The 11,963-nt window shown below is 44.3% G+C and overlaps 2 protein-coding genes across 4 annotated transcripts; one reads left to right on the top strand and one right to left on the bottom strand.

Moving 5' to 3' along the window:
- The first annotated feature begins 342 nt into the window (after positions 1–342).
- Positions 343–9,794, top strand: LOC109765236 (uncharacterized). 3 transcript variants are annotated; one of them, XM_020324021.4, is made up of 9 exons: positions 343–977; positions 1,576–1,764; positions 2,440–2,532; positions 2,740–2,922; positions 2,993–3,095; positions 3,183–3,368; positions 4,142–6,546; positions 7,703–8,310; positions 9,085–9,794. In XM_020324021.4, the coding sequence occupies exons 1-9, from the start codon at positions 777–779 to the stop codon at positions 9,086–9,088; spliced, it is 3,972 nt and encodes a 1,323-aa protein (XP_020179610.1). In that variant the 5' UTR covers positions 343–776; the 3' UTR covers positions 9,089–9,794. The 3 variants fall into 3 exon arrangements, 2 of the variants coding, with proteins under 2 accessions (XP_020179610.1, XP_073352969.1); XR_012182361.1 differs by having other exon boundaries at positions 350–977; positions 7,703–8,898; XM_073496868.1 differs by lacking the exons at positions 343–977; positions 1,576–1,764 and adding an exon at positions 1,929–2,169.
- Positions 9,795–9,942: 148 nt separating this feature from the next.
- Positions 9,943–11,267, bottom strand: LOC109765237 (uncharacterized). The gene is made up of 4 exons (XM_020324025.4): positions 10,952–11,267; positions 10,769–10,858; positions 10,509–10,605; positions 9,943–10,379 (listed from the first exon to the last, which is right to left on the bottom strand). The coding sequence occupies exons 1-4, from the start codon at positions 11,106–11,108 to the stop codon at positions 10,244–10,246; spliced, it is 480 nt and encodes a 159-aa protein (XP_020179614.1). The 5' UTR covers positions 11,109–11,267; the 3' UTR covers positions 9,943–10,243.
- Between the last annotated feature and the right edge of the window lie 696 nt (positions 11,268–11,963).

The raw sequence follows: 11,963 nt of genomic DNA, 5'->3' as shown, positions 1-11,963 counted from the left end.
GAACTCGGAGAAAAGAATTTCGGATGGGTCTTTTTTCGATTGGATGTGTTGACTAGTTAATATGTACCACGTCCCCCCAAATACATACTATGTTCGTCCCATACTACAAGACGTTATTACATCCAATATACTCATATAGATGGGCTTTGCTTTAGTGAATGTAAGTAAGATTTTTCTGATTACAGTGACCGAAGTGAGCACGGTCGACAAATTCAATACCTTTATTTCAAAACTACGGGAAAGAAAAGTTTTTTCCTCAAGAAGAGTGGTCAAAGAAAAGTTGTGCTGTGCACAAGGGAGCCGAGGAGCATAATAGCACGGCGGCTGCTGGAACCCTGGAACGCCCCCACTTCCCCCACCCCACACACTCTAGTCCAACACAAGCTGCAAGCGCACGGCCACGCCACGCGACGCCTCACAGCCGAGACCAGACCAACACCAACACCGACCCGCACGGCAGGCACATCCCCTCACGCCCCAACCCCCCCGCCTCCTTCCATTCCCCTCCCCCACGCCGGCCACTCCCCATCGCTGCGACCCCCCCGCTCCCAACCCAGCCGCCGCCGCCCCGCCCCGCCCCGCGGCCGGACCGATCCGTCGCCCGCCTAGGGTTTGCCCCCCTCCGCCTCCCGCGTCCCCGCCGATTCGGCTCGATTCGTGCTGAAGCGGGCTGCTCCGGCCCGCCGCCGGCTGCCGCTCCCCCCGGCGGGTCCTCCGGTCAGCCGCCGCCGCGTCGGGAGCTAGGGTATCGGCTCGCCGCATTGGTTGGCGCGCGCATGGCCATGGTGCCCAACGGGCTCCTGCCCAATGCGTCGGCGGGGGTGACGCGGCGCCTCGACCCCGACCGCTGGGCCGTCGCCGAGTCCCGGACCGCCGAGCTGATCGCGCGCATCCAGCCCAACGCCTACTCCGAGGGCCGGAGGCATGCTGTCTACAACTACGTGCAGCGCCTCATCATGAACTGCCTCTCCTGCCAGGTATACGAATGGCGTTACTACTGGATCGATTGCTTCCACAAGTAACAGAGATTAGTGGCTTGCAGTGTCTGTCACTTCTCCTTGGACTTCTGCAGTGCACCCGTAGACATGGAGTTAGTCAGGTTGCTTGTTCTAGCTGAATTAGGTCGCTGCTGCTGTATTTGACAGGACAAAGAGTCCAGTTGACCATATACTTCCCTCTCTCCCCAAAAGTTGTTTGTCTGAGCAGCGCAGTTGGTTATACTAATCACTCACACCACAAAAGGCTTATGGAACTACAACATCGACCTTTACTATGATATGCAAAACCAGCATCTCTTAGTCAGGAAGATTTTGAGTAATCCTGTTCTGTAGTCCTGATTCAATCCTACTTACTGGTGTACCTTATGGAATGAGCATTTGTCTAAGTACATTGGTAGATGTCAGTGTTGAAGTAGTCCCTTACCTGTTTCATTGTTTGCCTTTCTTGCATACAAGTTTTCTTTTTGCACTAACATGTTGCCACTTTCCCGGTCTTGACTTTCTTTGCGTGCCTCAAATATATTGTTTCTGGTGATTATATGTGCTTGAAATATAATTGATCTCCTCACTCTTTCAGGTTTTTACTTTTGGATCAGTCCCTCTGAAGACTTACTTACCGGATGGTGACATTGATGTCACCGCTTTCAGTAATAGCGAAGAATTAAAGGATACCTGGGCAAATCTAGTTAGGGATGCTTTGGAGCGTGAAGAGAAAAGTGAAAATGCTGAATTTTGTGTAAAAGAAGTTCAGTATATTCAGGCGGAGGTAGTCTCTCTCTGATAAGCAAAACATAATATGATATTATTTTGCAGTTAATTTCTTGTGTTAACTATATACCTAGAGCAGTGTTGATTTAATAAGTTTGCCTGCATGCATGTCCATGTTGAATTAGTACTGGAACACCATTGCTGTATTTTGATTTGTGCCACATGTAGAACAGAACAAATACAAGTACACAACTCATCGGAAGCGATAGTTCAATTTATTCATATGTTCTCCCTTTTCTTCCCCGGAAACTCTTGCGATTCACAGATGTCCGTGGACATTATGTTTGTGTTAGAATACTCTGGCACCCTTACAGTCTCTTTGCAGGATCTGTGATGGAAAGCTGGCTACTCACTACAGTAAGATGTGCTAACCTATTTTGCCCCACTAAAATCAAGGTGGAAGGTTGGGCTACTCGCTACCTTAAGATGCAATAACCTGTTATTATTATTATTATTATGTCCCAGTGCAACATATTGTGTAATGGAGAAGTACTTTGAGCTTTCATTACCTGTATTATGCTGTCTTAAGATGCGCTAACCTATTAGTTCACAGAATAGGGAAACATATCTTCTGTTTAAGTTACTTTGTTTTATGAATTATGATTCATTACCTGTATTATGCTGTCCCCATCCATTTGGTATCATCCTAATGTATTTCGTGAATCATGTACAGGTAAAGCTTATCAAGTGTCTTGTGGACAACATTGTTGTTGATATCTCATTTAACCAAGTTGGTGGATTGTGTACACTTTGTTTCCTTGAACAGGTGTGTTCTCTTGTTCAAATCAACTGAATGTGTATACTTTGTGCAAATGACCTGCTGGAATCATCTTTTTCTGTATATCACTAGCTCACACTATCAAATGTACTGATGTACAATGCTGACTATATGGCTTTGCTTATTGCAATAGATTCCAGGATTAAAACTAGACTTTCCTGCCTATACGCTTCTAATGGATTTTCATTTTATTAGGTTGATAACTTGATCAATCAAAACCATTTATTCAAGCGGAGTATCATATTGGTAAAGGCATGGTGTTTCTACGAGAGTCGTATTCTTGGAGCTCACCATGGTCTTATATCTACTTATGCATTGGAGACCCTTGTTCTGTACATATTTCATGTGTTCAACAACTGTTTTACTGGACCACTTGAGGTGATTTGTCTCTTGTATCTTACTATCCTTGCATGAGAACAGTGCTTATCTGTTACTTTTGCATTTGCAGGTGTTATACCGTTTCTTAGAATTCTTTAGCAACTTTGATTGGGAGAAATTTTGTTTGAGTTTGTGGGGGCCAGTTCCTATAAGTTCACTTCCAGATATGACTGGTAATCTGATATATGTTGCTTACTTTACTGCTGTTTCATAGTTAATTGTAACATGGTAGTTTTAACATTTTTTGTTATTTCATGCAGCGGAACCCCCGCGGATGGACACTGGTGAATTGTTGCTGACCAAGGCCTTCCTGGATAGATGCAATCATCTGTATGGAGTTATGCCTCGCACCCAGGAGAACCAGGGTCAACCATTTGTTTCAAAGCACTTCAATGTTATTGATCCCTTACGAGCAAATAACAACCTTGGAAGAAGTGTCAGTAAAGGTGACCATCAAACCACCTAAAAGATTCTAATTGAGGCAGATGAATTGAGCAGAGTTCATGCTTGGTGGTTTTTCCTATTGCTGCTATAGTGCTATCAATAGGCTCAGATTCTATTCACTAATACTTTCTAAGAATTATTTGGTAAAAATTATGCATAATTGTTACTCCCTCAGTTTCTTTTTACTCCGGGTATTCGATTTGTCAAAAGTCAAACATTGTAAAGTTTGACCAAATTTATATTAAAAAATATCAACGTCTACTATACCAAATAAATATAATATGATAATATATTTCATGATCTAATGATATACATTTTATATTGTGAATCTTAATAGTTTTTTGTGTAAACTTGGTCAAACTTTGGAGAGTTTGACTTCCGACAAACCTAATATGCTGAGTAACAAGAAATGGATGGCGTATCTACAAATAACATGCTCTAACTTTTCAACTGGTGGAAGCTCAACATTCTACTGATGTATCTAGGCAAGTAATAAATGGCTACAAGGAATTACCCGTCTGTGCACGTGCTCTAAATGGTTCTTGTTCTAGGTACAGGAGTTAGGTTTCCCATTTTGGCCAAGCCAATACATGGTTGATTAAGAGATAATATCTGTAGCAATTTAAAACCATAATATACATTGTTTGTTTGTACACACTTACATATATTGTCTTTGTAGTCATTTTACTGCTGTGATTGATCATCCTCTTGAATACAGCAAGTTTTATATTATATTTCGACTGTGCTGATAGAGAAGTTCCTGTTACTTTTTCAGGCAATTACTTTAGAATACGCAGTGCCTTCTCTTTTGGGGCAAAAAGGCTGGCAAAGTTACTCGAATGCCCAAATGAAGATCTGATTGCTGAAGTAAATCAGTTCTTTACAAATACATTGACAAGACATGGGAGTGGGAATCGTCCCGACGCGCCTACACCAAATCTGTTTCCTAAACATGCTCTGAAGGTTGTCCCTGCTGAAGCATCAAACAGCCACGAGAATGCAACAATGCCCAAGAAGAAGATGGAAAAACCTAAACTTCGAGCTAATCAGGGCAGTCTCACTGAAGGTTCTCACAGCTATGCTGAACCTATTTCTCAACAACCTCAGAGAAGTGATCTACGCTCTCGGAATTCACCAAAGGCAATTCATCCTGCTGTTTCTCATGCACAGCACCAAAAAGTTAACGTGACACAACCCAACACCAAGGTCTCTGAACCGCTTGAAAGGAACAGGTCTGGTGGATCGATGCCAAGTGAAAGGGATGGGAGAATGCCAAATGCCCTCTTTGTTAATGGCCGAAATGGGCAGAACATGTCTCCGTTTGCAAGAACCCAGTCTAGTCCTGAACTGACAGACCCTTCTATTGAAGGATATTCTCGTGGAAGGCGAACTAGAGTGGTAGAAATGGAGAAGCCTGTGAACAATGATTACAATAGTAGAAGGAATAACTTAGTTCCAGAAGTGCCTAGCAACCACAGCACTAAGTCTTCACAGGATGAGTCAATGTCTTCCATGAACAGTTCATCTCACCCTAGTGCAAAAGCAGCTTCTGAATCAAATAGTGTTTCCAGCAGCTATCATGAAGACAATGGTTTCGTGATTAACGAAGAACTTCCTTCTGTATCTGAGGCACCGGAGATGCAGCATGAGGAACATGCTCTAGTTAATCTAATGGCATCCGCAAAGTTGCATGGTTTCAATGGACAAGCTCAATTGCCAATGCAATTACCTTCTCATATGTCTGTAGCATCTTTGCCCTTACTGCCTCCAACAGCTTTTCCTCAAAAACCTTTTGCCGGGATTCCACCAACTAGCTTAATTGGGAGCCAGTGGTTGCACAACATGCAGTTTCTCCAAGGATTTGTTCCACCACCTATGGCCCATTATACTTACAACCCTTCGTTTACAACAAACACAGAGGATGGTAATGAGAGTGAAAAAAGTACTACATCAGATTCGAATCTTGATCCTGGCAACACTCAGTATGAGTATGGTTTTCGGTTGTCTAGAAATTTCAACCATGAAGGAAGGGATTCACATGTGCATCATTTTGATGACAACAACCGTTCCTCTTCACCTAATGGTGTATCTGGCTCCCCCTTGGACAGGCAGATGCAATATACTGTTGAGGATAGCAGAGTAGTAGAGGAAAACTATACTAACATGTTTCAAAATCAAACAAGTAGAGAAGTCAGGAGAAATGCCCCCATGAGTAGTGGAAATTTGAGAACTACACAACCCAGTTCTTCCAAAAGCAAACCTCTTTCAGAGAGTTCGTGGGATGAAAGAGCTGCAAAAACATCACGAGCTTCGAGGGACAAATGGGAAAAAAAGCCTGCCTTTCCAGCCCCTGCCACAACCACACTCAGCATAAGTAAGACTGGTTGGCAGACAGGAAATAGCAGTGACCATATGCCGACAGAAGCTGATGAAGGCGCCAGGAATGGTGTTGTAGTGCCAGTTATTAGACATGAAGCTTCGGACATAGTAACAGGGTCTGTCTCGTCAGATCCATCAAGAACCAGTCAAGTACGGAATGATTTTAATGCGTCATGGATGCCTAATCCCATGTTTGCACCTTTTCTTATTGGTTCCTCTCAGCAGAGGCAAGCTGATAACTCTGGACTGACTTTTGTCCCAACAGGTCCGCCAGTTCCTTTTGTTGTGCTCCCATTTGTTCCTGGCAATAGTGATGGATCTGTTCCACAGTTCGAGGGAAATGACGGAATTGATCAGTTTCCTGTCAATGTTGCTGTTCAAAATTTTAGTTCACTCAATGATGTTCACCAACCTGATAACAGTGCTACCTCAACGACATCATCCAGTACTGTAGGTAATCCATCTTACGATCACAAGCCTGACATTTTGAACAGTGACATTGCCAGCCATTGGCAGAATTTACAATATGGACGATTCTGCCAAGATGCACGCCCCATGGGTCCTGTATTATACCCTTTTGCAGTGCCTCCAGGGTACATGCAGGGGCATGTTCCATGGGATGGGCCTGGAAGACCACCTTCACCGAATGTCAACTGGACACAGATGGTGGGTCCTGGCCAAAGAGCCTTTCCTATGATGCCTCTACAGCCTGCTTCAGAAAGAGTTACTGCTGTTCCTCCGCACTATGGAGAGCATGCACCCAGATACCGTGGTGGAACAGGAACCTACTTGCCAAATCCTGTAAGCTCCTAATAATTCGTTCATTAGTCTTACCTTATTGCAAACATAACATGCTTATTCTTGGTATCTCAAAATAATATAGAAGAACGAGCTTTTGTAAATTTACTGTCTTTAGCAGTATAGTTTGATCAGCATCATCTTTCTGAAATGTAATATCATTTGTCCCAGCTTGTGAAACATATGTCATAGGTTTTAAGTTTGTAGCCAGCTGCATTCCATATTACTCAAACGATCTAGTGGAAAGGGGCATGCTGTTATTGTCAAACAGAAACAGATGTATTTAGGTATTCTTTGAAATTGTGGTAAGACCCAGATTTATACAGAATAGACGTTGTTGAGATCGAAAGCTCCACATTGGCATAGATGCTGAGAAACAGACGGTCTTGGTCCATCCATTTATGACCCTACTGTGAGATTGTAACATCTACATATTTTATGGATGAATTTGTTTTATAGGTACAGTTAAAAAACGGCAAATGTGTTTACCTGTAATATTCAAGAGAAGATATTCTTCCGCTTGTCATGAATACAGTTTGTACCCCAGAAACAGGCAGAGAGTACCGTTACCAAGTGGCTGGTTCCAGGATGCTTAGTAGTAACCGGTAAAGCCTGGTCAAGAAGTATTAGTAATAAAATAAGTAGTAACTGGAACCATCTTCTTGAAAGTTTCCTTAGCAATCCATCAACTCAAATGTTGCCATTGATCTGGTTCAGTTGTACTAAGCAATCTATTTTTGTACTTAATGTGGTTATAATACCCCGTAAATATTTAGATCACTACAATGGTGTGAATTTTAGTCATCAGTCGTCGTTAAGTGAAAGTAGGAATTTTCCTCGAAAAGTGGAAGTAGGAACAATTTCAGTATCCCCAAGTGTAGTGCACATGGTGTTGGCATTATGGTTGATGGAGTCTCAGCTAACTTGAGTGTGACTGGTCATCTGTTGCTGCATGGGAAACTCAAGAGCTTATATCATGGATATAAGATAGTCTGGGTGATGTGTAGCTCTATGCCCCTCCACCACTTATGCGGTTGTGCCTCAAGGGCAATATAGTTTATCAGGCCATTCTTTATGAACATGATAGTTGCTTTACGAACATGATAGTATTTTAACTGGGAATACTAAGCTGTCAATTCTGTTCGTTGCATTTTCTCAGAAGGTTCCATTCAGGGACCGAGAGCGTCCCTCGAGTTCAAGATACTTAAGAGGAGGTTATAATAGTGACAAGGGTGACAATAGTGATAAAGAAGGAAGTTGGGCAAACTCAAGACAACGAAATACAGGCCGCAACTATGGACGTAGCCAGTCAGAGAGGTATGGCATGAGGTCTGATAGGCAGACAACAGATGAAGGTCAGTTTGACAGGCAGCGCAGATCCTATAGAAATGACTCACACAGGCATGAGGCAGGTGCTCAATACCTTGGACAGGGTCAATCTCATGGATCCACAAACTCTGCTCGCAGACCAGGGAATATCACCCATGGGGTTTACTCATCACCATATGCAGTGCCAAATGGTGTTGGTGCTTCAGATTCACCATATTTTATGGTTTACCCATACGAACCAGCTGCAAATCACGGTTCTTCCTCTGAACCGCTTGAATTTGGTTCACTGGGGCCAATCTCTATGGCAGATGATGGTGATCTACCACAGCCCACTCGCCAAGTAATGGCCAATGGCTTTTATGGGCAAAGACATACTGCATTTAGGGTTAGTTCCTCTCATTCATCTCCTGATCAACCATCCTCACCTCAACCTCGCAGGTAATACCCCTCGCTTGTCTCTTTTCTTGCGTATCATTTCTGTATTGTTGTTTAAGTGTGAGCAGTTACCGTTGAACAAACCAAATTATTGATGTATGATGTACTTAATTTTTATTTGCGTAAAGAAACTGGTAGGTGTTTCCATATGCATCATCAGAGTTAGTGTGATAACAATTGCTACTGTTATTCTAGCTAAAATTGACAAAAAATAATACCGAACGAGTGATATGTTTGGGATGCACTCGAGTTTTAGCTACTTTAACTTCCATTCTTCGGCGTAGCAATCTTTTTCTGCCGCCCTTGAGGATATGACCTGTCGAACTGACATTTTTACAATGCTTTCTTCATTATGCTGGATATGATGGAGCTGTGAAAGCTTTAACTTTGGCACATCAGTAAAACATGGAATAAAGAATGAAGTGGAAGTTATCTCAGGGAAAGCACCGTCATATATCTTTGGATAGCTGTTTTCTGTTGAGGAGCTATTCAGTTATTGTTGGCTAACCATCTTTGCTACTACCGAAAGAGAGGATAACTGATATCGGTCTATGTTTCGTACAAGTAGTATTCTGATGATTATTTTACATGGTAGTTACTTGGTTCTATTCTTCATACATTGTGTCATTAAATGAATTACAGTTTGATCAAATCACATAATAATTTCATAGATCATTTAGTTTGCTTCCGTGAAATGCTTTCTTGATTGTTACTGTTGTCAGTATTTTGCAGCATTTGTTATCACCACCCTGATCCTTTTGTTTTCTCTTTTTGAAGGTAGCTGGAAGGATGCGATAGCTTGGCTCTGATACTGAACCGATGCACACCCTTCAGTTAATATTTAGCTCTGGTGCGAGTGATTACGTCATACGCGACTGCATATTGTTGGATCATCTGGTGCCCAGAGTGCGCATGTGCCTTTCTGGTAAGCAGCTGGTGGCCAGATACCCCACCAATATTTAGTTCGTCCAAAGAGACATCAGTCAGCAGCAGGTCATTTTACTGGCAAGCAGCTGATGATACTTTGAGATGCCTCGGGAATATTTAGTTCCATGGAAAGACGCATCAGTCATTTCAACATGCTTTACTGGGCTTTCTGAGACTAAAGCAGAATCACCTTCTGAATAAACCATGGAACCGGGAAGACGAGAATATATCCTCTTATTGACCCAAAGGATATGATCAAGGAAGGGTTAAGCGAGAATGCCAGCCCTCGTACTGCCATCTCGATATCAGAGACAAGACTGGGAAGTCATCGGATTCTACTAGTACTGCCTGGACATCTATCCAGAGCCGAAAGCTAATAGTGAACTCATGTCACTTGGCAGAAGCAAGATCATGTAATCATGTTTTCACATATGGAAAACTTTCACGTTAGATGTATTAGGGTTTAAGAATCTTGAAGTTGAGTTTCTAGCTTCAAGGAATATGATTATCTGTATTACTCTTTGGCTAATGAAAAGATCGTTTGATCAACTTCCTTTTCAGATGCGCCCTCTGTGATGGTTTTATTCATGTGCAGTTTGATTTCGGTACAGGGAGAATATCGGTTGTATGCTCATCTCTTGTGTTGAGCAATCTGACGATCTGTCAATTCAGATTCATATCCGTCGGTATTCAAATGGATGTTTGAGCTATCGAAGTGCGCCACCAGTTACTTTTCCTTATGGTTTGGTGATGGTAAGACTTACACTAACAGTAACAGGCCGCTGTGGTTCAAGAACTGACGGAGAAAATTTAAAATTCGCATGGAGTACTACTGACAGAACAAGAGGCCACAATTCCCATTCACCTTTTTAAACCATCTGCGGTTCTGAACTAGATTGTGTATTTGCCAACTGTTCACCCCCCCCCCCCCTCCCCCCCCCCCCCCCTCCGCAGTGCCAGAACTCTGTTTCCGGCGAGCAATTGAGTCGGATGCTGCAGCGTGGTCTGATCATTCCCCAACTCTTTTCCTGAGCTCCGTGATGAAGTCCTCCTTCTCCTGGTCCGTCATCCCCACCGTGGAGCAGTCGCCGACGCCCCACTCGGCGCCCCGCAGGCAGTACTTGTCCTGGATCTCCCTCTCGTTCCTGAAAGCAATGCCATTTTTTCGCCCAAGAGAGGCTCATCACATGAACGTGGCACCAAAGCTATCACACAAGTACAAGAGGAAAAGAACGGCAGCTAGAGCTTCAAAATCAGCCCATGGCATCACATACTTTTCTTTGTTCTGCTTGGACTTCTCGAGCAGCTCCTTGAGCACCTTGGAGGACTTGAACCTCGAGTCATTCTCCGCGTACTTCCTCTGGTTCTCCGCTTCAGAATAAATCCAGTGCAAATCAAGGAGAGATGAATAAACATACTGAGCAAAAAGAAAAGGATTCTCATATACTCCCTCCGTTCGGAATTACTTGTCTCGAAAATGGATGTATCTAGAACTAGATGAGATAGCGTAGAGCAAGCAGCTAGCTGAACCAACCATTCCATTTGTCCAGGAACTCGAGCCGGGGCATCGGGGGCGCTGGAACCGACTCCAGCCCGGTGGACCCTGACAGGATGCCGGCGCTCACTGCAAGTTCGCACACGAATTTCAACGGTGTTGCCCATTGCCGTGCGTGGAATGGAAACATGCGTGACTATGTGTGAAGAGTTTGCACTCTACCTGGGGTGGACCAGAGGACGAGCGAGAGGGAGACGGCCGCGGGGACGCCCAGCAGGTGCGCCCGGCCGCTCTTCTCCGGCGCGCTGCAGCGGCCCCTCGGCGGCGGTGCCGAGGCGGTGGCCGGTGGCGCGCCGCAGAGGACGCGGAGGCCGAGCATGGTGCTTTGGCCTGGCTGCCTCGCTAGTGTTCAGTGGTTTCTTGCTCGTGCTGGTGGCCTCAACGTAGGCGAGAGGATGGATGGATGGATGAGCCGTTGAGCTACTCTGTCGAGTGAGGAGGTTGCGGGTGGGGGGATTGGGGAAGGGTGGGCGCCACTCTCACTACCTGTTCTCTTGTCAGCCACTAACGATGGGGGTGATCCCGGAGATTGCCCTTCGGATCTTTTTCTTCAGCAGGAGTAGATGTGAGTCTTGCAGCGGCGATCAAACGATACGTTTGGAGCCTGGTCCAGCCTAAAGTGACGAGTATTTAACATAAAAAAAACTACCACTTTCCATTAAACCCTAGCTGAAAACTACCACTATGCAAAAAATAAAAAAAAAACATAATCCTTGACAAAAACCTACCAAGTCAGGAAAGTGGCTGATTCGGATGTTTTAAGCCTGATTATGACAAGTGGGGCCACACGTTAGGTGATGTGTCAGCATTGACCTAACGGCCGACCGGCGCGGCTCGGTGGGACCATGTCTGGTGCTGGTCAAAAAGGCACGACCAGCTCGCTCTCTCCCCACTCGCACTCACTCTCTCTGCTCAACTCAATCTCTCTCTCCTTCTTTTCTGACCACGCTGCCGCTACCGCCGCCACCGTTCTTGCTCATCGGCGTTGAGAATGCCTTCCTGGAGGGACGGAGAGGAGAGCTCGGACGACAACATCTCCATGATTGGCATGGAAGCCGAGCTCTTTGTAAGTCCACACTCCATAGTACCGGTTCTAAATTAGGGTTAGAGTTAGGTCTTGCAAAATTGGGGATTTTTTTATTTAACTTTTAATTTGGCTCGTCTGCTCATATCC

This window comes from Aegilops tauschii, chromosome 4, assembly GCF_002575655.3.
Source record: "Aegilops tauschii subsp. strangulata cultivar AL8/78 chromosome 4, Aet v6.0, whole genome shotgun sequence".
In the NCBI taxonomy this organism is placed as follows: Eukaryota; Viridiplantae; Streptophyta; class Magnoliopsida; order Poales; family Poaceae; genus Aegilops; species Aegilops tauschii.
Note: the sequence above shows the minus strand (reverse complement) of the source record. Positions and strands in the feature narration are given on the sequence as shown.